The following is a 24,610-nucleotide window of genomic DNA, read 5'->3' on the forward strand; positions in this document are numbered from 1 at the left end:
ACACATAGAATGCAGTACAAATAGAATGCAGTACACATAGAATGCAGTAAATGTAGAATGCAGTACAAATAGAATGCAGTACATGTAGAATGCAGTACACACAGAATGCAGTACATGTAGAATGCAGTACACATAGAATGCAGTACATGTAGAATGCAGTACACGTAGAATGCAGTACACACAGAATGCAGTACATGTAGAATGCAGTACACACAGAATGCAGTACACATAGAATGCAGTACACATAGAATGCAGTACATGTAGAATGCAGTACACGTAGAATGCAGTACATGTAGAATGCAGTACACATAGAATGCAGTACATGTAGAATGCAGTACACACAGAATGCAGTACATGTAGAATGCAGTACACATAGAATGCAGTACATGTTTTTTTTTGTCTTCTATAAGCAATGTGACAGTTGGTGAATATGAGTAATTTCTCTCAACATATTTTTGAAAACCATGGATATAGATAGATTGATTGATTAATTGTAGTTATATATCCCATGACAGATATTTCATGCAATTCATAGCAAGAATGGTTTTGTACTGGTCAAACATGCTAAGCTTGGTTTTATTTCAAGTGCAAGCACACAGAACAATAACCAACAATTGTCACACTACTCAGTCACATTATTCTGACAATATGACAAAAAGTCATAACTCTATCTATCTTCAAAAAGCCTTTATGTATGACAAGTCCGGAAGATGAAGCCCATGGGTGAATCCAACAATTTTGAAAGGGGGGTTTCAGGCTATTACTTCCTCATTTTTGCATGAAAATAACAAAAAAAGGGGGCATTTCTGGGGGGATGGATCCTCCACCACAGGATTTACCTATGCAAGTACATGTATGCCACCAAATGACCACTGAGATTAAGATAAAGAATATAAACATAAAAATATACAATACATGAAGCAACTTTATTAAATGAGAACTACATACATTGTATGAGTAAATAATTTTGTAGATTATTCCACAAGTCCCTATTGCAGGAGGCCGAAAATTTCTTTCAAAAGTGTGAGGCATAGACTTTGAGTGTCATTTTTCAGGGAAGGGGATTTCACAAGAAGTTGTTGCAATGAAATTAGAATTAAGATGACAAATAAGGCAGTCTGTTGCTGCATATAAAACATTATGAACATGTCGCAAAAACAAAACATCAGGAAATCTCCTGATTTGAGAAAAAAACATTTTCCTACTGGAGAGCAAGCGCAATGATTGAGGAGACACTGAACTTCTCTCAAGAGAGGAGGATATCACAGAGTAAAAAAGGGAATATGTGTACAATGTACATGTATGTGCCTATTTATTTGCAATATTCTAGATTTCACAAGCTATCTGTAGTTAGGGAGAACACCATCAACATTCCCAATATTTGTTAGTACATGTACATGTACTACCTTATGCTGCACAAGAACTGGTAAATTGCCAGTAAGGCCATAATAGAAAAAAGATTCTCATCCAGTTTTGTTCAAATGTTGAGGTGGGCAGGCAAATATTATTTTTTTTAACAATTTTAGTGAATAATGCTGCCATTTTGAAAGAAATTGACTTAAATTGGGCAAACAATCAAAATAAAATATTTTGGGGAGGGTGAAAATCAGGGTGAGAGGGGATGAGAATCTAGATTTTTTTTTATTTTGGCCTAATGTTGATGATTCTCTCAGGGTAATATGAGCAACATGCATACTTTCATTGATAAAATGGGCTCGTGTGCAAAGTAAGATCTTCTCATATGTATTGTTTTGTGATAATTGGTCTACCATAGATATTTGCCATTTCAAGAAAAAAGTTAGTAAAATAATCTACACAAATGTTTGTACATTGTAAAATGAATGGAACTGCTTGGGTAATATACAAGTAAATTGGGAAAGAAGACAATTCCTACATTGTGAGTTCAACTGAAACCTCTTGTACTAACATGGTATGGGAAGCCATATATTTGATGATAATTAATTATCTGTTCCTCATTCAATTGTGGGATATGATTTTGAACTCTTTGAAAATCATGAGCATTAGTAGAAAGTATATTTGTTCTGGCTCTATTTTCTAAGAAAGGAATACCAACTACAGCAGATTTGGTATCCTCATTAGCTCTGTTCTCTGAGAAAGGAATACCAACTACAGCAGATTTGGTATCCTCATTAGCTCTGTTCTCTGAGAAAGGAATACCAACTACAGCAGATTTGGAATCCTCAAAATCAACAGCTTCAGGAGCCTTTCTATGATCAGTTTGAATTTCTTTTTCTTTGAGTTCTTGTTCAACACATCTCTCAATTTCTTCAGTCACATTATCAGAAACTCCATTCAAAGTTCTACTTCTCTCTAGCGCATGAGATTTCTCGTGTCGATTTAGTCCCGTCTTATAAACAAAACCTTTCCCACATGTGGAACAGTAGAAGCGTTGACCAGTGTGTGTTCTTTTATGGATTCTCAAATTACTACTGTCGCTATACATTTTGCCACAGATGGGGCACATGTAAGGTTTATCACCTGTGTGAACACGTTCATGGGTTGACAACCGATCTTTTCGACTAAATGCCTTACCACATGTAACACAAAGAAAAGGTTTTATTCCAGAATGAGTTTTCTGGTGTTTTACTAAACATGATTTCCTATTGAATTTTTTCCCACAATCCTCACATTCAAAAGGCTGCTCGTTTCTATGGTTACGTTCATGAATTACGAACTCTGCATGCTGATTATATGTTTTTCCACACAAATCACACATGTAGCATTTATCACCATCGTGAGTCCTTGTATGAGCATTTAAATTACTGGATGACCTAAAACATTTCCCACATTCATTGCATTTGAAAGGCTTGATTCCTTTGTGTTTATTTTCATGAGCTACTAATGATTTTTTCTGACGAAAAAATTTATCACAGATCTCACATTTGTAGGATTTTATGTTGTCATGACAACTCAAATGTTGTTGTAGCTCATTAAACATTTTGAAACCTTCGCCACACATAACGCATCTGTAAATTTTATCACGTTCATGGATCTTTTTATGCCGTTTTAAGTTGCTAGTTTTACTAAATTCCCTTTTACATACATCACACCAGTACTGTTTCTTTTTTGGCATTTGTTCTTGATAGTCTGTACTTGGTAACTGTTTGTGAAAAAACTTTTCCTCATCTGATGAATAATCTGGAAAAAAAAATACATTAGTAAATAGGTCTGTCCATTACAATAGAACAGAAGTAAGAAGCTGTCCTAATTAACTTGAACTTTAGATAGTTCAGATAAAATGCTTTAAATTGATGGACAAAATATTTACCTTACTAACAATGCAGATAATCCTTCCTAAACAGGTTCATCAATACATAATTTGAGAAACAGGGGTGCAAACGCATGTTTAACTGGAATAGACACAACAATTTATATTGATTTTTTACATGTATACCTTGCCACAGGAAGTGGCAAGGTATCATGTGATACCCTCAGAAAAGTTGTACATCCTTTCGTCTGTCTGTCATCTGTCAGTTTCAAGATGATAACTTGAGAACAGAAAAATGATACTGAGAGCCAAAAAATATTTTGGGCAATGAAAATGCATCATTTACATGTATATGGTAGGGTATTTTTCAAAAGTATCAAAAAATATAGGTTTGCCTAAAAATTTTGCACAAAAATTGTTAACCAAAAGGGAATCTTATGAAGGAATAAGTGAGGTCCTGTATGATAATGCATTAGTCTCATGTCAGAAATTTATCCCATAGTTACACACAAATCATTTTCTTCTTAAGTGAAAGTTTTTGTAAGAATCAGGCAAAATGGGAAAAATCAGAAACATGCATGTCAAAACCCCACCAATATGACAATAAAATTTCATTTACAGATGTTTTTTCTCTATTTGAAAAGATAATTAGAGTTATAATTATGTCTGGTTCATCATGTTGGTCCATTTGTCTCCATAATCAAAAATACTTAAAGCCTTGTTTCATTTTGGCAAATTAAACTTTCAAAATGGTGTTTTTTTTCATATCTTGTTTCACCAACTACATTATTCTTATAGAGACTTGTACTTAAGAAGTGGGGAGCTAGGATTTATTGTTGAGTGAGAATTTTATGTTGTTGCAAAAGTGTAAAAACAAATATTTTTTTTTAAGCAGCAGCAGAAGTTTGATTTGATTTGAAAATTTGAAAATCTACATATGAAATTGTTAAGTAAAGAGATATTGAATCTTGATTTTTGTTTGCAGTCCATGGCAGAGTAAAAGTTTTTTTTAATGCTAAAATTAGAAATAATAATTCAAAATCCAAGGAAAAAGACGGCTTGAACATTTCCCAGTTTACAGTAATCTGTTCAGTCCAAGCAAATTTTTTATATACACAGATTCAAATGAACTTAAACTAATATGAATGGAATACAGAAGATGCATGGTTAAGACAGGTCTCTGGTTTATTCAGGGTTTGGTTCAGAAGGTCTCTGGTTTATTCAGGATTTGGTTTGGACAGGTTTCATTGTATGAGCCTTGATACCTTAAACCTGGTATCAAACCCTATCATGTCTACCTCTTTCTAACATACCATCAGTTGATGAGTTCCTATCTTCTTCCTCCACATTCCAATCAGACAGCATCTCTGTACCAGAACTGTCCCCAGATTCATCAATAATAGGAGCTACTGTTATCTGGCATACTTTAACATCTGATATATCAATTTCTGGTGTCTTTTCTTTCTCAATAGGTTCCCTACAACTTGCTTTACCTATAAAAAATACATACACTTCTTTTTTCAAAAGAGTGTGTGCAGAGTTGATATCAGTTACTTTAATTTTACAAAAAAAAGGAAATGCATTTCAACAATGTGTTCAGAAAACTGTGAAAACTTTTATTTACCTGTATGTCAGATTAACAACATTCTTTTTCCAAGCATTTCGACAAATGGATATTCTTTTTAAAATGGCTTCCCTATAATCTGATACTGCATGTTTCAATTTGCTCTTAAGTAGCAATCTTTCTAAAAATCAAACAGAAGGTGATTCAAGCATATCAAAACCCACCGAATTCAGTTTTATTTCTTGTTTAGAGACAGTTACTAATCACATAACCAGTCTTAGTTTTTTATTTGGTTATTGTGCTTTTGAGAAAAAAATAAAATCGATTGTACATGGAATTTGCAAGAATTATTATTCTTGATTTGGCTAATTTGATTGATTTTAGTCGGAGATGAATGTATGATTTTCTAAAAAGAGCAGATCTGAATGCAGAAATGACTAGTGTTACATGAAAGTATTGCATATGTAGACTAAAATAGCATTGTTTGGTGGGTTTTTCTTCACAATGAATCACTTTACCAATGGCAGTGTCTGAAATCTATACGGACTGGTATTATAAAAAACTAATGCTACAAAATCATACTCACAAAAATAGTTCTTAATCTGTTCAATAAAGTATGGATTCTCTTGAAGGAAAGCTTCTCCCACTTGGGTAGTTTTATATGTAGTTGTCTCCCTTTCTTTGTTGACTGATAAAATCAATGATTCATTTCCAAATTTTTGTAATCTGGCACACTGAAAGAAAAACATTAATAGCAGAATTATTTTAGTTGTAGAACACTGTTTGACAGTATTACTAACATCACAACTCGTCCTATGTATCAACAAATTTCTTTTTCGTTGGGAACTGCATTTTGTGGTGTACCAAATCCACGAAATCTATGAAAATTGGAACCCAAGAACAATAATACTTTCACAGCATGTAGATTATGTCTCTGAATTTTCCTTCGATTTTGATGCTATAGTACTTTTCCTGTCATCAAGTGGTACATGTATACAGCAAGAGTACAGTTGAGAAGAGAAAAGGCAAAACAAAGTACATTTAATTTACTGGGAAAAAACACAGTGAAACCTGTCTATACCAAAACTATTTGGATTAAAGGTTTTGTTTAGTTTAAGCTGTTTGTTGAATTCTGAGGTTCAGTTCACTCAGGCTAAAAACACGTCTAGGGAGATTTTACAGTGCATTTCTATTAATAGTGTGATGGCAGTCTAGACCAGACTGGGGATGCCAACAAAAACAAGTTTTATAAAGGTTCTTTTAACTGCAAGTACCAATTTTTCAGCTGCTCTCCATATATCCTCTTCAGTTCTCAAAGAAAGATGTTCTGTTATATCCATTTTATGTTAAGTTATTGCCCCTCAGTCTAGGTGCTTCTCTTATTTTGAAATTCCCAAGTCTGAAAAATGAAAAGCATATGAATTGTTGTAATTAAAATAAACATCACAAATGTAATTCACTTACAATTATTTGACTTGCATGAATATGTATAAACTAAAATTTATACAAGGAATGACTGTCATAATTTTTTGCTCTATGAGGAAATAACCTAAATCATGTGGTGCACACTAAATAATCTGCATAGCAGGTTACTTTAAAAAAATTGGTAACACGGGTATTGAGGTTTTTTCAAAAAGGCAAAAAAATATATAATAGTCGTACTCATTCCTTATAATTCAATATGAGTATCAATATAAAACAAGTAAATCATACAAAAATGTTGATGATGTCACAGTCACATTATAAAATAGGTCTACTAGATGATGGAGAAAATTTTTCATCCAATCAGAAAGCTTGTTACTTTTGAAATTAAATGATTGGGTAATAATTTTTATAAGAAATGTGATTGCACAGATGCACCCAGGATTTTCAAATAGCGTTGTATTCAGCCCGTGTGATACTACATTAATATGTCTCATGACGAAATGTGCCACTTTGTATTTAATGTATTATATAAAGATTGATCAGTGTATAAAAAATGTACATTTGTACATTGCTGTTTACGTTTACATGAATTACATGTATTTGTAGGTAAATATTTTACCTTTTTTCTTCTTTTGCAGTAATTATAACTTAAATACCATTTTTTTTATTTTCATTTTAAATTAACAGAAAAATTAAAGATAGTCTATCAAATTACAATAAGTAATTCTTCGTAAATATTTCCTCTAATTCCAGCGTTCTCCAAATTTTTGCTGACAGCAGACCCATTGGAAATTACAATATTTAATTTGTTTTGGGGCCTCAATGGCTCATTTGAATGTGATATTCATTTAACCTCTATTACACACTTAGTAACTTTCAATATATTTATAGATTTAGAATATTATCTAATCAGACTACTCTGGTCTTATTATTCATGTTTCCAAAAATTTTCAGGAAGAAGTGTGGAGTTGACCAAGTTTTACCAGGAAAAAACAAAAATCTTATTCTTGTTATTTAAAAGTCGGCACACTAGTTGTTTTGTTTTTAAATATTATGTTTATATGTAGTTTATTCATTACAAGAACCCCATATCATGATTTACAAAGAATTCCCCCCCCCCTCCAACACCTGTTGTACTATTTTTAGACTTTGGGGATTTTACGATCTACTTCTTAACTAAATTTCCCACCAAAAAACGTGCTCTTGATGCACAACAACACAGTGGCAATGCAAACAAAAGACGGCCATAGACCCTTTTGTGGTAAGTTGGTGAGCATGCTCAATATACACTTCCGCGAGGTAGAGCTTGGGTAGAACAAAAGAATTTTCCTCGCGAAAGTGTATATTGAGCATGCTCTACGCATGCTCATTGACTACCCCAACGTTAGCACAAAAGGGTCTATTACCTTTTTTCTTTACAAAGTGTTTTGGAAGTATTTGATGGAATTAATATTGTTCTTTTATAAGCTCCTTAATGTTGAAAACATCATGTGATTGTGCAATTCTTCAACTTTGCACTTATAAATAGCCACATGCTTTTGGCCAGGGTTGAGTGAATTTTTACCATAGTCAGTTTTGATTGGTCCTCAAATTTAAACTTAATACCACAGCGCTGGTAGCAAGATAGCACAGTACCGAACTTGATAGCGCTGTAAAGCACAGCACTTCAAGGGCCTGGGGAGAACACTGCACCTATTAAATTTTAACATAGCTACTTAGCAAAGGTATTGTAACATTCATGGAAAATAGTGATGTTACTTCCTAGAACAGGGATGTTTCTAATCATAAAGATGGCTTACATACATGTAGTTACAAGATAAGTGGGGCAGTTCAAATGCTTGCAATATTAACCAAGTTTGATACCTCCCCTTTTCTGTGTTTCCTATAAAAGGCTTATATGTTGATTTTAGCTATGCCACTTAAGAATACAGCTGAGTATCATGAGAAATTTCAAAATATTATACATATCATGATATCTAAAAGCGATAAGATAGTATCTCGACACATATTGCCCCCTCATACAGACAGTATACTATCTTCTTTTTATAACTTTTTTAGAAATCCAAATGACATTTTATCTAAATTCAAAAGGGACATTTACATGTACAATGTTTAATCACTTTTACCTCAGACTCATCAACTTCAAGATCTTCTGACATATTGGCACTACTAAAATGAAGATTCGGATCATAAATACATGTATATATAAGAAAAAAAGCCAATCCTGGTATCACGATTGCAGATGGTAGATATAATATGGGAATTGTCAATGCTAGCACTCGGTATTATATACCAATTGGTGAATCTTTACCCATTTACTCAAGGTTATAGTATACAGGGATCTCAATAAGTGTCGGCGACCAGCGATTTCGCAATCTACTTTGACATTGGTGTCGGCTAATTTGTTGCTAAAAAAAAATTTAATTGAAAAAAAGATGTTCCAAAAAATGGCCACCTACTTTGAAACTTATTGAGAACCCTGAGTATATGGAAGTGTAACATATGGAATAGCTCACAACTCACAATTTCTTCAGAGTCTACTATGACTTGGCTGTCATCCTACTTCATGATTAGGCCTCTCTAGCTTCTACATACAACTTCGTCCTATTACAAACTGTTAAACCTGCCTTAAACATGTATTATAAATTAAGAAAATAGCTGCATCAAATTGTGAATAGCTTTCAGGGTCCTATTTACATGCACATGTAAATGTAACAATGTGAAGACTACATGTAAACTGAAACTGTAAAAATTGCTACAAGTCTCTCTGTAATATATATTTTATTTTATCAAATATTCATTCACTATCAGCAGTTGGATAGTGAATGAATATTTGATAGTAATGATATTTAATCAAATAAAATATATATTACACAGACTTGTAGCAAGTCTAAGAGAAACTGAGGACAACTTTGAGGCCTTACCTCACTACACCTGCTACAATTTGATTGGTGTGATGTCCTATGGCAGATATTTCATACATTCTAGGATGAGAATGACTTACCAATCAAACAGACCCTGCTTGTTCTAGTTTGACACACTGAGCCAGATCTTTATCTTTAGCAGGCTAACAGTAGCAACAGCTTGCAGGTACATTTGTAGATATGTCACTCCACTCAAGACATAATTACTCCAACCTTGAGCCAACCAGTTTCACTCTACCCTTTAAATACTATGTGCTTGGCACAGAAGCAGTAACTACCAATTCTGAAGTCTCCGGTATGTCTCACACAGGGAATAAACCAACAATCTTCCGCACTCGAAAGATAGTGCTACCCTTTGACCACAAAGGTAGTTCCTATATTTTGAAGGGCTTCAATGTTCGGAAAAAATTCAGCTTAGATAAGCCATACCTCATATTATTATTATATACATTAAAAAAAAAACTTAATTTACCACATTTGCTATATGCTCTTTCAAACTAATATAAACTTGTACATTTTCTATATACTTCATATTTTGACTGACCTCCCTAGAAAAATGGGATATGAAGAATTATTTCAAAGGTTGTTTTGGCCTATATGCCAGTTGTAAGACAATGTCAGTACACTGATTTTTTAGTGCCTTGCACACAGACCTAAGATCCTACTATTTTTCCCCGAGTTCTGTACGTCATGTACGTGAATAAATAAGTTGGTCCCTTGCCTTCGTATATCACAGGCGATATGAGTCTCTTCTATTTTTGGAGGGACTGATTACCATAAAATAAACTAATTCAAGTCTGCATTGATAACTAATTTCCTTTCTTACTTTCTTAGGCAATTATGATCCGGATTGTTTTGGTTTTTTGCTCAGGGTTCCCGGAAGTATACCGGTGTGTATAACTTCTGAATCGGTTACCGCATTCGATACAAATGAATTTCCGAGTTTAAATGCAAAACAAACTTGCCTGGTATCACAGACCTGCAAGTAAGTAGCAGTCTTTATAAAAAATCAGACAGGGGGTGATTCATGCATGTAAAAAACCCATCGAATTCAGTTCTACTTCTTGTTCAGAAACCATTGCAGATCACATAACCAGTCTTAGTTTTTCATTACTGGGGTTGCGTTTTTGAGATAAAATTTGCAAGGGTTACTGTTCTTGAATTGGTTTGATTTGGTCGGTTTAATGGGAGGTTAAAGCGAACTTTTCTCGAAGTGCAGATTTAAATACAGAAAGGACTTATGTCACATGAAGATATACCACATGTATATCAAAACAGTATCATCTAATCCATGAGTTCTTCTACACTATGAATCACCTTACCATAGGCAGTGTCTGAATTTTATATGGACTGGTACTTAATAATTGTAGGCCTCTGCTCGTATATATATATAAATCGACTGCATGATCCCTGAATACTTCAACGAAACTATGATCTATTTAGTTAAGGATTTAGTACAGTTCTATATATATTCTTAAATCTATCCACATAATTACAAATATATCAAGAATAAAAAGGAAACAAACAAAAATTAAAAAACAAAACATAACAAAACAATTAAACAATAAAAAAAAAACAGAAAATGAAAATCAGTGCTAAGAAAAGCAGTTACTTGAGAGGGGTCCTCTTACAATATACATGTGACAGGAACAAGTACTATCTTTATAAATAAAGATAGCTGACGTAGTAAAATTTGTTCCTTTCACTTATAATTTTCTATATTTCATTCAGGAAATAACACATGGCACGCAATTTTAATTTTCGATACATTTTTTTTCGAACGCCCCTTAGTTATCCATGGCCAATCGAGAAACAGGATTGCGATCAGGTGACTTGCGTTTCCATGGAAAAGCGTAAGGGTAAAAAGCGAAACTATACCGACTGCGTCGAAATAAATGCAATATTTGATGTGATTTACATGACTGATCCCACTACCTATAGAAAATACCGACGCAAAGAAAGCTGCATTTGCCAATACATATAATATGGACATTTGGAAAGAACGTTAAGAAAAGATTAATACATACTATAAACACAGAATTAGGGGCATGGATGAAACCAAACCATAACAGACACCAGGTGAGATTTTTCACATGAATCACCACAGAACTACGAAATATATATACGCCGACCCCCATCTGGATCCGCCAATGAAATGGTTAGAATCATTCATGATCCAAAAGACTTAGCTTAACACAAAATACATGTATGTGAAGCCAACCATAAACGGCTTACAGGAGAAAACCTTGGTTTTTCGGAGGGTTTGGTGCTGTTGTAATATGTCACTCAGTGATAATGACAAATAAATGGCTTATCAACCTTCTTCCTAGATGTCATCCTGGAAACTTTATAGCATAAAATGGGTATGCACTGTTTTTGGCGGGAAATTTTCCATTACTTCAATTTTCTTGATAAAATAATGACTTAAATACAGATGTAATTTATTCAGAACCGAACTTTCTGTGACACTTACAATTTTTTAAACGAGCAAGCCTTTGGGTTATGTATATTGTGGATTCTTGAGGGTTTCCAGGGGGAAAAGAGCATTTTTTAAGTGTGCATGGGCTATGCTATAGTTTATGTATACACGTTTAAACCCAGTCTGTTTAAAAAAATACTGTGTTAGGTGTCACGTGCTTTACTAACAACACCTATTTACTTTTAATTGAAAAAGACCAGTTCCAATTTCAATACTAATTTATGTGGGCTAGTGAGTAATTTATATAGCTCTGTAGGTAGAAATCTGCCCTACATTATACCAACGTGTCCTACTGTGTTTCTACCAAAACAGCTATTTAAACTACTAAGTAGTCTACCAAGATTTGTTTTGAAATTGGAACTGGTCCTTTTAAACTAGCTGTATATAGACAAATAAAATTGACGAGAGCTTTTCAGGCGCGTAGCTGCCGGTAGGCAAAAAAGCTTTTGCCTGCACTTAATTTTGCCTCTTTTTTTTAATAAAATACATCCAGGAGAGGCATAAATGATGCTCTAAAACGCTATCTCCGTGAAGCATCGCCCCCTGGACCTGCTGGGGGCCTTAAGCGGCCCCTAAACCCCCTGCCGTAATGTTGCCTACACTTCAATTTGGCCTCAACTACGCGCCTGCTTTTGATAACATAAATCCTAAAAATGTGGATTTTACAGTATAGGGTTTGCTATAAATGAGCACTCTGCTTCATACTGAGCTAGGTTTATTTAAATTATAGGGGAAGTGGTAATACTTGCACTTTTTGTGGAAATGTTACAGTTGAGAATTCGTTTTTTTTAGTTTCATGTTGTAGACAAATGAAATATCGATCGAATGATACCAAATTATAGACCTTTTCGTAATGCGATAACTTTGAATAGTTTATTTTTGCGACCCGAAAAATTGATTTTTTAGCAATTTTTGATTAATTATCTGATGAAAATGGTAACGATTAATCAGGACCTAAAAAGTATCAATCGTGAAACTACTAAAAAGAAAATATCAAATAATCCATTTTCACTGAAGCATAAATAGAAGTTTTGACACTGAAAAATGCCCATTTAAGCGATTTTTCGTTTCGATTGGGATATATATTTTTCATTTAACCATAAGTGTGACAGCATTTCCCATGCTGCCATTAGAATGTTGAGACATTTATTGGATAATTAAGGAATGACTATGACTATTATATTTTCTACCCGCTTTTCTTGTTATATAATAATCTTTCATTCTTTATTTGACTCTTCAAGGGCAATAACTCCAACATCGAGCAACAGATTTTTATGAAAATTTCGGCATAGGTCCAACTCATGCTGAACAATTTAAGTCCATACCAGAATTTAGCCAGGTGAGCTAAAGAAGTCGATTTTTTTTTTGGTGTGGCCCCTTTGATCCCTCTTAATTCCGAAACTGCAAGATATCTGAAATCTGATTGAAAAAACCAGACAGGGATTTTTAGAAGGAATCCACTAAAAAAAGAATTTTCGAAATCTGACCAAAAATTTAAAGAAAAAATTGGGGCATTGCCCAACTTTGACCCCTGTTACTTGAAAAGGGTCCAAAACACATAAAATCTGCTGCTACATTTGCTTACCAGAATTAAATTAAAGAACACAAAAAAAAAGAGTAATGAAAATTGGGAAATAATACAAATATTCTACATGAGTTTTAATAAAACACCTATTTTTACTTTTTTTTACCCCTTTTTCTAAAACGGAATGGACCAAAATGTCCAAATTAAATAAGAAGCTTCATTTAGTGGTAAGTAAAATAAAAGCAAAATTTCAGAACAACTTGGTCAACCACAACTTAAGTTATCATACGGAAAGGAAGTGTCCCAAGTCAATGACTGTGCCATAACATTATGCAACTGCAAATTTTTCGCTGTCATATAAAACAAGTAACTCTTCTAGGAGTTTTGGCACAAACGGAATACGATAGAATATTCAAATATAATTTTATAATCAAATTGGGCAAATAACAGACAGTTCTTCTGCATATTGCATTTAGGGTTTTTCTTTTGTGTAATGAGACAGGCTGATTCTAAGTTCTGATTGTTGTCTTGTCCAACACTGTATGTTTTCAAAGTTCATGAGTTCAAATACATTTTACTTCATATTTGTAAGAGTAAAAAAAGATGCTAAAATGACAAAATACATGTAAATTCTACTAATATATGTATATCACTCATAAGTAAAAAAAAAAAACCCTCATCAAAAGTTTTAATTTTATCTGATTTTTAATCATAAAATAACATTACTTCAGTCCAATCAGGAACAAAGAAATATAAATTTCATAGCTCCTTAGCAAAATACTCAAATAAAAGTTATCATATTTTACATCCGTGCATATCCAGGATGGTCAAATGAGTACATGGCCATCTAACTTATTCAATGACCACTATTTGAGGCTGGATTCAATTTTCAGAATCTCCATTCACTTTTTCATTTTTTCCAGTGCACGATTTCTCATGTCGATTTAGTCCTGTCTTGTAAACAAAGCATTTATTACATGTGGAACAGTAGTAGCGTTGACCTGTGTGAGTTTTTTTGTGAGTTCTCAGGTTGCTGCTGTCACTAAACATTTTACCACAGATCTGGCAAAGGTAAGGTTTATCACCTGTGTGAACGCGTTCATGAGTTGCCAATTTGTTTTTTTGCCTAAATGCTTTACCACATGTTGAACACAGAAATGGTTTAACTCGTGAATGAGATTTCTGATGTTTCCTTAATAAAGACTTCCTGCTAAATTTTTTCCCACAATCCTCATAATGACATTCAAGTTGTGACTCATTTCTACTGTCACATTCATGAATAACAAAATCGCCATGCTGATCATACGTTTCACCACACACATTACACCTGAAGCATTTATTGCTATTGTGAATCCTCATACATATATGTGCTTTCAAATTACTTGAAGATGGAAAACTCTTTCCGCAGTGTCTACATTTAAAAGGCTCTGATCCTTTATGTTTTTTCACTTGGTGAATCAATAGATTATTTTTCTGACGGAAAAATTTATTGCAAATCTCACACTTGAATGATTTTACATTGTCATGACAACATAGGTGTTGTTGTAAATCGTTAAATGTTTCAAAACCTTTTCCACACATAACACACGGGAAATTTTTAACCTGTTTGCCCTGTTCATGGACCTTCTTATGATGATTCAAGGTGGTTTTCCGAGCATATGTCCTTATACACACATCACAAGAGAAACGTTTCTCTTTTTGTATATCATTTGGAAATTCTGCACTAGGTGATTGACTAAGGGAAACTTTCTTTTCATCAGACGAATAACCTAGGAATCAATAGACAATGATATAACAATATGTTTATATACAACATACTGGAAACCACAAAATTTTCACGACAGTTTTATTTTCGCTATTTTTGCACCAAGATCCATAACATGAAATTTAAATGTCACGAATATTTTTTTTAAAGAAAATTACTGCACAATTTGAAGAACGATCGTGAAATTATAACTGTGTGAAAGCAGATCTAAAGCAGAAACAATGAAAATAAACAACGCTATTTCCCAGTTTACAGTAACGAGAATAGGTATGGTGTACGTCAAAAAGACAACAACCCCATACGGACGAAAATGTCAGCCCTAGGCCACCCATTGGTCTTCATTGAATGATGAGGAAATCCTCATACCAAAGGGCAGTCTGCAGCTGGCCCCAAATATCATTATACACAGGTACAGCTAAAATGTTGCTCCTATATACTCAAGTAACATAAAAAAATAAACTAAAGGTGAAAATGTAACAAGTACAGATTACATATTGCACTGTGACTTCACATTATTAGAAGTAAATTCAATTTAAAGAAATATCTAAAATACCAATAAAATTCTTCCATGCTATATGTGTTGTACTGAAAAAAGACTTTAAATTTGATAGTCACGGCTTCTCCTTCAAGTATGCAGCACACATGAGATACATCCTGGAAGAATGATTCGTTCTTTCAGGCCTTCCATTGGTCTTCAGTGAACGACGAGGAAATATAGCAACAATACTGTACATTTATAGGAAAGTATCAGTTTTTATGCTTTGGCAAAATTTTGTTGTTTCATGGACTTTGGAATTGTAGATTTCATTAGAGCTGCTTAGATTTCAACAAAAGGAACACTATCACATACTCAAATACTTTAAAAAGGAAGGTTCCTGGCAACTATATGTTATTGTTTGCACTGACTTTATAAGTATATATACATAATCTTTCAGGACAATTACATTATTCTTAATAGGGTTTGTAAGTCTCATTCTAGTTTCGTTTTCCTCACCAGAATTTCCAATGTAGAATATTTTGAAAACTGAAGACTGGTCTGCATTTTATTGTTTTGGGTTCTTGAAACGCTGTATTTTAATGCAAAATCTTCTATCTATGCTTTTCTAAGCACTTTTTCGTGTATAAATGGATATTTGTCCTTTTCTAATGGTATTTTTACACAAATTAATGTTTTTCTTTTAATACTGAACTCAATGTTTTGTAAATAACAAACTTCCATGCATTTGAATGGTAGACTGACCCATTCTCGTTAAACCACAGTCACATGATCAGACTTGCATACCATATGGAACAGACCCTGTATAGTACTAGTCTGACATGTTGTCAGATCTTTATTGCACTACACTGCAGCAATATTGCATGCAAAAGCAATACAACAAAGCTTTCCCTCCACTAAAATCAAAGAAATCTGTGACCAAATTTCTATTATGAATCACCTAAAAAGTTATTACTCATACGATAAACAGGAAGTAAATAAGCGAGGAACCTGGAAAGGGGACAGAGTACAAGTCATCAAGCAAAAGCAATATATACCAAATATCTAAGCAAGCTGAGAAATTTGTTACAAAAAAGGGTAAACAGTGACAGATAAGACATGTGGCTCTCTATTTACAAACCAGCCATTGATGAGCCTCTGTCATCCTCCACATTCCAATCAGACAACATCTCTGTATCAGAACTGTCCCCTGAATCTTCATCATCAGACGATTCCGTTATCTGGTGAACTTTAACCTCTGGTAAGATATATTCTGAAGTTGTTTTCTCTTCTATGGCATCTTTATCACTTGCCTTACCTTAGAAATACATTTTCACCTTCTTTAAAAAAAGAGTGAACAAGAAAGTATCATTTTCTATTTCAATAAAAAAAAAAATTTTATTTCCAATGGAATGTTGAATAATTTTTTTAATTTTGTAATATTTTTATGCTTCTATGAGTAACAAGATGTTGCATACTACAAATTCCCCTACTCGACAACCATTTCTGTCAAATCTGGAAATGGGAGATATGGTACAAGTCATCATGTAAAAGCAATGCACTAAGTATCTAATCATCCTGAGAAATCTGTTACAAAAATTCCCACTATTCATCACCTAACAAAAGTTATTAGTAGGACTGTAAACAGGAAGTAGATCACAGGCAGTTGGAGCACAGATGGTCGAAACCATCCCCCTTTTTTTGGAATCCAAGTTGCTCATTTGCTTTTGTTACTTTGTATGTATGATTTTAGTTACTTTATGCTGTTTGTTGTGTATGTTTGTTTTCCATGTCTGGTCTTTGTCCCTGGATTACATTCTTTTGATTATCGCTAGAACCTTGGTTCCCTTGATTACTCTTTCTCAAAAACGAATACTTCCGTCCAATTCCTTAATTTGATTATAATTCATATTTTTGCCTGTTTCTGAGCCCATTCATAGTAAATATAACAAAGAATGCCTAATACCACTTTCTTCTGAAATAATCAACTCAGGCAGCAGTAAAGGGAACTGTTCTACTAACTAAGTTGATTTTTTCAAAACACATTTTGAAAATTAACAAAAAAATGGGTTGGTGTGAAAAATCAGGTCAGGAAGGTATGGGAACTTCACTACTACCCAAGCCAATTTTTCAAAACCCATTTTGAAAATAAAAAAATAACAGGGTGGCATCAAAAACTGGGTCAGGAGGGGATGAGAATCAAGGATTTTTTTTATTATGGCCTTAGCACCATGGTAATGAGATGGGTTTTTTTCATGTGATGCTATCTGAACTGATTTTCCTGTAGATAATGTTACAATTGTGGCGCAGTAACTTCAAAGAAAAAGATTCCATTCAAATTTTCTAGTTTTACCAGAATGCTATTCAAATTTTCTAAAGAATACACTGTAGAAGCTGAGAAATCAGCGACAGAAAATTGTAATGGACAGATGAACATACAACCTGACAAGGTGATTACAATATAGACCTACTTTAATGAGTGTGGGTATAAAAAATAAACTGATCATTTGATCAACATACTGTCCATAAGTTCATCAGCATCAGGTTCATCTTTTGTATGGGTTACTTCAACCTCTGTTGCGATTTTCTCTGATATTAATGTCTTCTCAATTTCCTTCTTCTCACTGGTTTTACCTACAAAAATGCATGTTATCAAAATAAATAGAGGTTCTGCCTGACTCATATAGCAATGTGTGCACAACATCTCCTTGTAGAACTATGCTGCCTCCACAAAATTTCTATATTGTACCCATGTTCAATTTTCAGTTAAATCTTATCAATTTTATACTGACACCAGGTTCTTAGATACCAGAGGAGGATCTGGAGAGAGAGGTTCAACAAAAAAGGAATAATTTGGAAATTTTCTCAAAAAAATTGCACCAAATTTATAGTACCGGTATCATGAAGCTAAACAAGTTAGAACACTGCAGTGTGGGTTACACATTGCCAAAAGTGATGTTCTAATGATAGCATCAATATGTACACTTGAAACTATATACAATCACTGTGCTAAAATTGAATAATATTTGTTCAGTACCTTTTGAGTTACAGATTACACAAAGAAGGTACTGTTCACAATATAAAGTGAAAAAAAAAACAAAGATTGCCACCCATAACCAAATGTCCCCAACACCCCCAAAAAGATTAGTGCAACAGTCCCATTATTCCTGTAATTACAGTAAAGTTTGTTGCATCAAATTGGCAGCATAATATGATCAACTACAAAGGTGACTAACAAGCCTACAAAATATGAACAAAATCTGTTTATCAATTTCCAAGGAATTGCATTCACAAAGCATTCTATCTCACAAAGTCACACATCTCCAGTAAAATTTGCTGAATCAAAAAGGCAGTGCAATATGATCAGCTACATATAGTGACAAACAATCCAACAAAATTTTAAGAAAATCCATTGAGTGGTTTCTGAGGACTTGTGTCCACTTGAATGTACAGACACCAGTGTTATGTCCCCTTCCATGTAGCAGCGAGTGATAAAAATCTGTCATTTTCCATAATAAGGGGTGCACATTTTCAACATGAATATAATCACTGTGCAAAGTTTGACTTGATTAATATTTGTTAATATACTTTTCCAGTAATAGAAAACACAAAGTATGTGTAGGTGCCATTAACACCATTAAAAGACCCCATAAATTGACTCAGTTTAACATTTCCAATGTTTATGAAGAAATATAAAGTTGATGGAATTCCATACTTATTAAGGGATATTTTCATGATACTTACTGTCCCTGAAATGATTCTTGAAATTTTCAAGAGAATTAGGATTCTTCTGGAGGAAAATTTTACTCTCTTGAGAAGTTCTGTATGTAGTTGTCTCCCTTTCTTTGTTGAATGATAAAAACATTGCCTCAACTCCCATTTCTTGTAACCTAGCACACTGCGAAGAAATTTAAATGCGTGAACAATCAATCAATCAAAAATATCAATCAAATTTATCTAGGCAATATCAATCATAATTACAATATAAAACACAATTTAAAAACTGTTTATATGCAATACACGTTTATCATCCTATATAAAATATATATACATGTATAATATATTCTTAAGTTACTTTTCAAAAGTATAACCCATAAAGCTATATAAACTTAAATCCCTCTCTTTAAAAAGTTGCACAATAAAACAATTTTAGCACTGCGAATGCTGAAGCCCTATACCACATTTGTATAATTGCCTAATGGAGAACAAACCTGTGACGTAAATGAAAATCATGGTCCAATAATCCATTTGTGTCTGTGTCCGCATTTGATTTGTATGCAATAATTTTTTACACCCTATTTATTTTTTTTTCTGTGATGAAAGCTCTTAGACCCCACCCCATTTTTTTGAACATTAGTAAAAAGTGTTCTTTTCAACTATATGTACATTCACATGTACCATTTTTTCTGCTGTTCTCCATATGTCATTTTCAGTTCTCAGAGAAAGATGGTCTGCTTCGCTCATAATCAATAGTTTATTCTTTGGATGGTAATTTTTTTTCTAAAAATTCTGGACTCCCATTCCTAAAAAATAGTAGAATACATTGCACATTGTATATTCAGTGATTTAGCTAGCGCTCGCCATTTTCGCCATTGACCAATGTGCACGATTCGTCACTTGATATTTCGCTCCCCCCAAAAAAAAATATCGGTAAAAAAGCCTCTGATGTTCCCATGACCCCATAATTGACAACTTTATTACCTTTCCCAAGCCAATTAGGGTTTTACAATAAACAATCATGACCAATGTTTTGATTGCATCACCTTTGATCACACCTTGCTTGATCACCTGGTTTTGACTAATTACCCCGACAAACAAATTAATTAACGGTAATGATTTGTTTGTTGAGCGCTGTGACACGTTCTTAAAGTACTTAAAGTGTCATCGTATGTATTTAAAATGGAAAGATGTTTGGATGTACCAATACATTTTCTATCGGAAGCAACGCATTCCTAAAAGATAATATACAGAAGCACATCAACACTGCTGATCATAAAGGGGCAGTTCAGTTCTGATATGAGTTCCTTTGATTTTAAGATAGCTTTCACTTTGTGGTGCATGGCTAAGGACAGGAGGTTTATGCATTACTGATCAGGTAAACAGTGCTTTACATTCTTAGACACATGCCAACAATAGTAGCTGATGTATATATTTTTTAGATTTTTACACAATGATATGTATGACACAGTAACAAAGTATTTTTTTTGCATTTTTTATTCATGAATAGTTGCTAATGTAGAAACTGTATGTTGTTATATATTTTTTATTAATATGAATTATCTGTTATTTATATACCAGTGCTGACATAGAAATAAACATGTTATTATTTATAATATAGTAGTTAAAAGTATATGTATATACATGCATGCTGATAAATTTGCGACGCGAAAAGAAAAAACAGTATTGAGATTTAGTCTTACGCAAAAGTGACTAATGGGTTGAAAATCCTGGCTAAATCCCTGATATTGTGTAGTATAACAAAAATGCTTCTCAAAGTAGACTGAAAACATAGTAATAAAAACAATTCATTGTAGTTTAATTACAAGTGCACTGAAAAAAATATCTATATTAAACAAAAGGGATTACTTGTATTGTGCCAAATTGTGGATACTGCTGATGATAATGATATATTTTCCCGTTGATTTTTTTTTCATTCTGAACTCTCTTTCAACCAGGGACTCCACATTATACTCCCTGCCTCAACTGAAAGATCACGGACATCACAAGGTCATTCTAAGACAAATCAGCCATCAGAGTTTTTTTGGTTTTTTTTTTTTTTTTTGGTTTTTTTTGTTTTTTTGTTTGTTTTTTTTTTTTTTGTTGGAAAATGACAAGTGTCAAATGTAAATTCATAAATAATTTGGTAGTGTGTCTGAATTATACAAAATGTACATGCATTAGTTCTAAATAAATATTACTATTAACTTCGCTTGAATTACATGTAGATCTAACTGCCCAGCAACATGTAAGAAGCAAATAAAGAATTTCAGATGATCAAATTGAATAAAATCTACTACCCGGAAGTCGATTGGTATGCATAAATATAGGAAAAACTATATCGTACTCAAGACTTTCCGGAATTCAATTCTTGTCTATCTCTTCAAGATTGTGTATACTAAAGCAAGGTAATGAATGTTAAAATGGAATATTATCTTTTGACATATAAAAAAAAAACGTGAATAAAACAATAACAAGATGCAAAAACACCAATAAAAATACGGTGGGATTGCTTGCCAGGTATAAAGTCAATAATGACGCGACCATAAGAATAATTGATTAAATTTTCAATATGACTTAATAATTGGATGTCACGTGACAATCTTTCCATCACCTTATAAGAAGCCATGAAAATTAATTGGTCAGACAATCAGATAAGGCACCGACCCTTTTTATATTGAGGGGGTGGGGGCCTGGGATATTTTTTGAAAATAAAAAGAGTAATTTCACTTCGAAGAAAAATAATTCTTGCTGTGGCAAGAAAAAAATAAATGAAGTTGCTTATCGGTGAAAAAAAATAATGTTGTATCATGTTTTTATATAAAAAAAAAAAAAGGTGGTAGAAAAAAATAAAAAATAGAAAAGGAGAGGAGAGGAGAGGGATCTCGTGTACATATAGTGAATGTACCATAAACTGCCATTCAATATGTTAAAATGAGGAAGTATGTAACAAATGTCTTTAATATCAACATTTTACGGTTTATAGTCGAAAATATCACGTTATAATGAACAACTAAATGGATATCAATATCAAGAGACTTTTGTGTTATATTAATCAAATTTGTTAAACAAACTATTACCCAGACAGCATGCCTCCGTTGGGCCAACGTTGGCTGATGGTTGGTTCGTTGGCTTTTAGTTGGCGTTGGCATTACTACGTTGACCCAACGTTGGCCCAATGTAGCAGTGAGTGGTTTGTAGAAATATTTTCTCTTAATTCATTTTTACCAAAATCGTTTATACATGTCAAGCCAATGGTTAAACATACCGTTTTGAAATTTCAAATACTTTCATATCATAAAAAGGTTTTACGTTGGTCCAACGTTGGCCCTACTATTCAGAATAACCTTTGCATATTTTTTTCTTTAATAACTTTTTAGAAGCTGATTGTACTTGAGAGTATTGTTAAATTTCAATTTTAAAAAAATCATGCTTACATAATTTGTATTTTTCTACAGAGCCAACAGTGAGCCAACATTGAACTAACGTGAAAACAACTTTGGTGATACACATATTAAAACAGACTTCATATTATTTTTGATCTCAAGGAAAGTGAAACAAGAAATTAAATCCGGACATATTGAAGAAAAATTGTGTTGCATCTAAACTGCGATACTAAGTTGGGCCAACGTTGGTCCAACGTTTAAACATCAAATATATATGTATGTAAACGTCTAAATATGTTTAACATCACCAGAAGATGGTAAAATTTAAATTGAATATTTCGGATAACAGATATCCTTCCTCAGCATAAAACACATAAACCTATATGAGCATAAAACTCACAAAACTTAACGAGCATAAAACTCACAAAGTTCAAGATCAAAACAGATTCGGAAGCTGAATCGCGTACGCTGTGGGTGATTGTACCTTTATCAAAGGCTCACATAAGCAACTGATGAGGAGCCTGAATGAAAATAACAAAGAGGGTCTTTTTATCAACACACCCAGGAGGATCTCCACAACATTGTTGTGACGATCATAGAACATAATAAAAACTGGTCAAAATGTAAAAGAGTATCTCGGGAAAGCTTTTGTATGAAGAAATGGCAAACAACTTCCCCAGATGGAATTAACGAGAAAAAATAATTCATTTTTAGGTCTTGGATCTAAGGCTGGTACAGCATTACTTGCTATACATCAATACGCCGTACTACTATATTTGGACTTTTTATATTTTTTTAAATTGTTTTCCTCAGTTAATTGTAACTTTGATAAAAAGACCCTCTTTGTTATTTTCATTCAGGCTCGTCATCAGTTGCTTATGTGAGCCTTTGATAAAGGTACAATCACCCACAGCGTACGCGATTCAGCTTCCGAATCTGTTTTGATCTTGAACTTTGTGAGTTTTATGCTCGTTAAGTTTTGTGAGTTTTATGCTCATATAGGTTTATGAGTTTTATGCTGAGGAAGGATATCTGTTATCCGAAATATTCAATTTAAATTTTACCATCTTCTGGTGATGTTAAACATATTTAGACGTTTATTTTATTTATTGTTATGTTTCGCATCGTTTTAAACGATCCATCACCCCGTAAGAGTGATTGTTGACTATTATTTAGACGATTAAATATATATATATAGGTCTGAAAAATTCCCAACGATGTTAGAACTGTCAAATTTGCGATGCAAATTTTTGGTCGTTCCCTCCGCGGGACTCGAACTCGTACCGCTGTGACATCTATGGCAACACCGCCAGCACAAAGTCCAGCGCCCCAGACCACTCGGTCAGCTAGGCTATATAAAAATATAGCTTTCGCTGGCCGGGTCATTCCTCCTCGTAGGATTAATCTAGAGCTGTAACTTAGTACACGATGTATGGTAGTACGGGACAGTTCATTTAGATGTTATTATGTAGGATAGAGGATCAAATTAATGATGTCACAGCGGTACGAGTTCGAGTCCTGAGGAGGGAACGACCAAAAATTTGCTTCGCAAATTTGACAGTTCTAACATCGTTGGGAATTTTTCAGACCTTTCTATGCGTTTACATATCTTCCCTGTATCAATTTGATCGATGGAACAGTGTAGTGAATAGAGTCGTCACATTCTGAGACGTTTATATATATATATATTTTACTTTAAAAAAAAAACTCTGTTGGCTTTTTCAAAAAACTGCTATGTTCATGTTTAATATTTATGTAACGAGTATTCGTATTTATCGTTTAGTACTTAATAACACACAAACTTATTATGAATAACCAAATCTAACTTATGATAACAATAATGTACGTGATTATCTCCCCCTTAGTTTTGTAACTGAGAGCATAATACGCCTTTTTCAAATCAAAAGTTGTGTTTCATTTTGAACAAACGTATACATATTTTCAATGTGAATTCTACCTAAACATAAAACAGTGACAAGCATTATCATGTTTCTATCAAATGCAAATGATTTGCAAATTTTCAGTATCTATTATACCAATGCTTGTAGATCTGCTAATTTGATAATATATTTTTTGTTTAAATCTTATCAACTGCAATCATCTTGTTATTGGTACATTCTT

The 24,610-nt window shown here is 33.3% G+C and overlaps 1 protein-coding gene across 1 annotated transcript in view; it reads right to left on the bottom strand.

The window, feature by feature from the left end:
• Positions 1-907: 907 nt before the first annotated feature.
• Positions 908-24,610, bottom strand: part of LOC148613698 (uncharacterized) — a 36,347-nt gene continuing 12,644 nt past the window's right edge. Inside the window, exons 7-14 of the mRNA XM_088586425.1 lie at positions 19,131-19,284; positions 17,907-18,020; positions 16,528-16,704; positions 14,032-14,915; positions 6,068-6,133; positions 5,380-5,527; positions 4,543-4,722; positions 908-3,159 (exon numbers count right to left, since the gene is read on the bottom strand). Of these exons, the coding sequence (XP_088442551.1) occupies positions 1,904-3,159; positions 4,543-4,722; positions 5,380-5,527; positions 6,068-6,133; positions 14,032-14,915; positions 16,528-16,704; positions 17,907-18,020; positions 19,131-19,284 (2,979 nt within the window). The 3' untranslated portion in view covers positions 908-1,903. The remainder of the gene's footprint in view (positions 3,160-4,542; positions 4,723-5,379; positions 5,528-6,067; positions 6,134-14,031; positions 14,916-16,527; positions 16,705-17,906; positions 18,021-19,130; positions 19,285-24,610) is intronic.

Source organism: Perna viridis, chromosome 6, assembly GCF_037379345.1.
Source record: "Perna viridis isolate PV_CMFRI_1.1 ecotype Kerala chromosome 6, ASM3737934v1, whole genome shotgun sequence".
Lineage (NCBI taxonomy): Eukaryota > Metazoa > Mollusca > Bivalvia > Mytilida > Mytilidae > Perna > Perna viridis.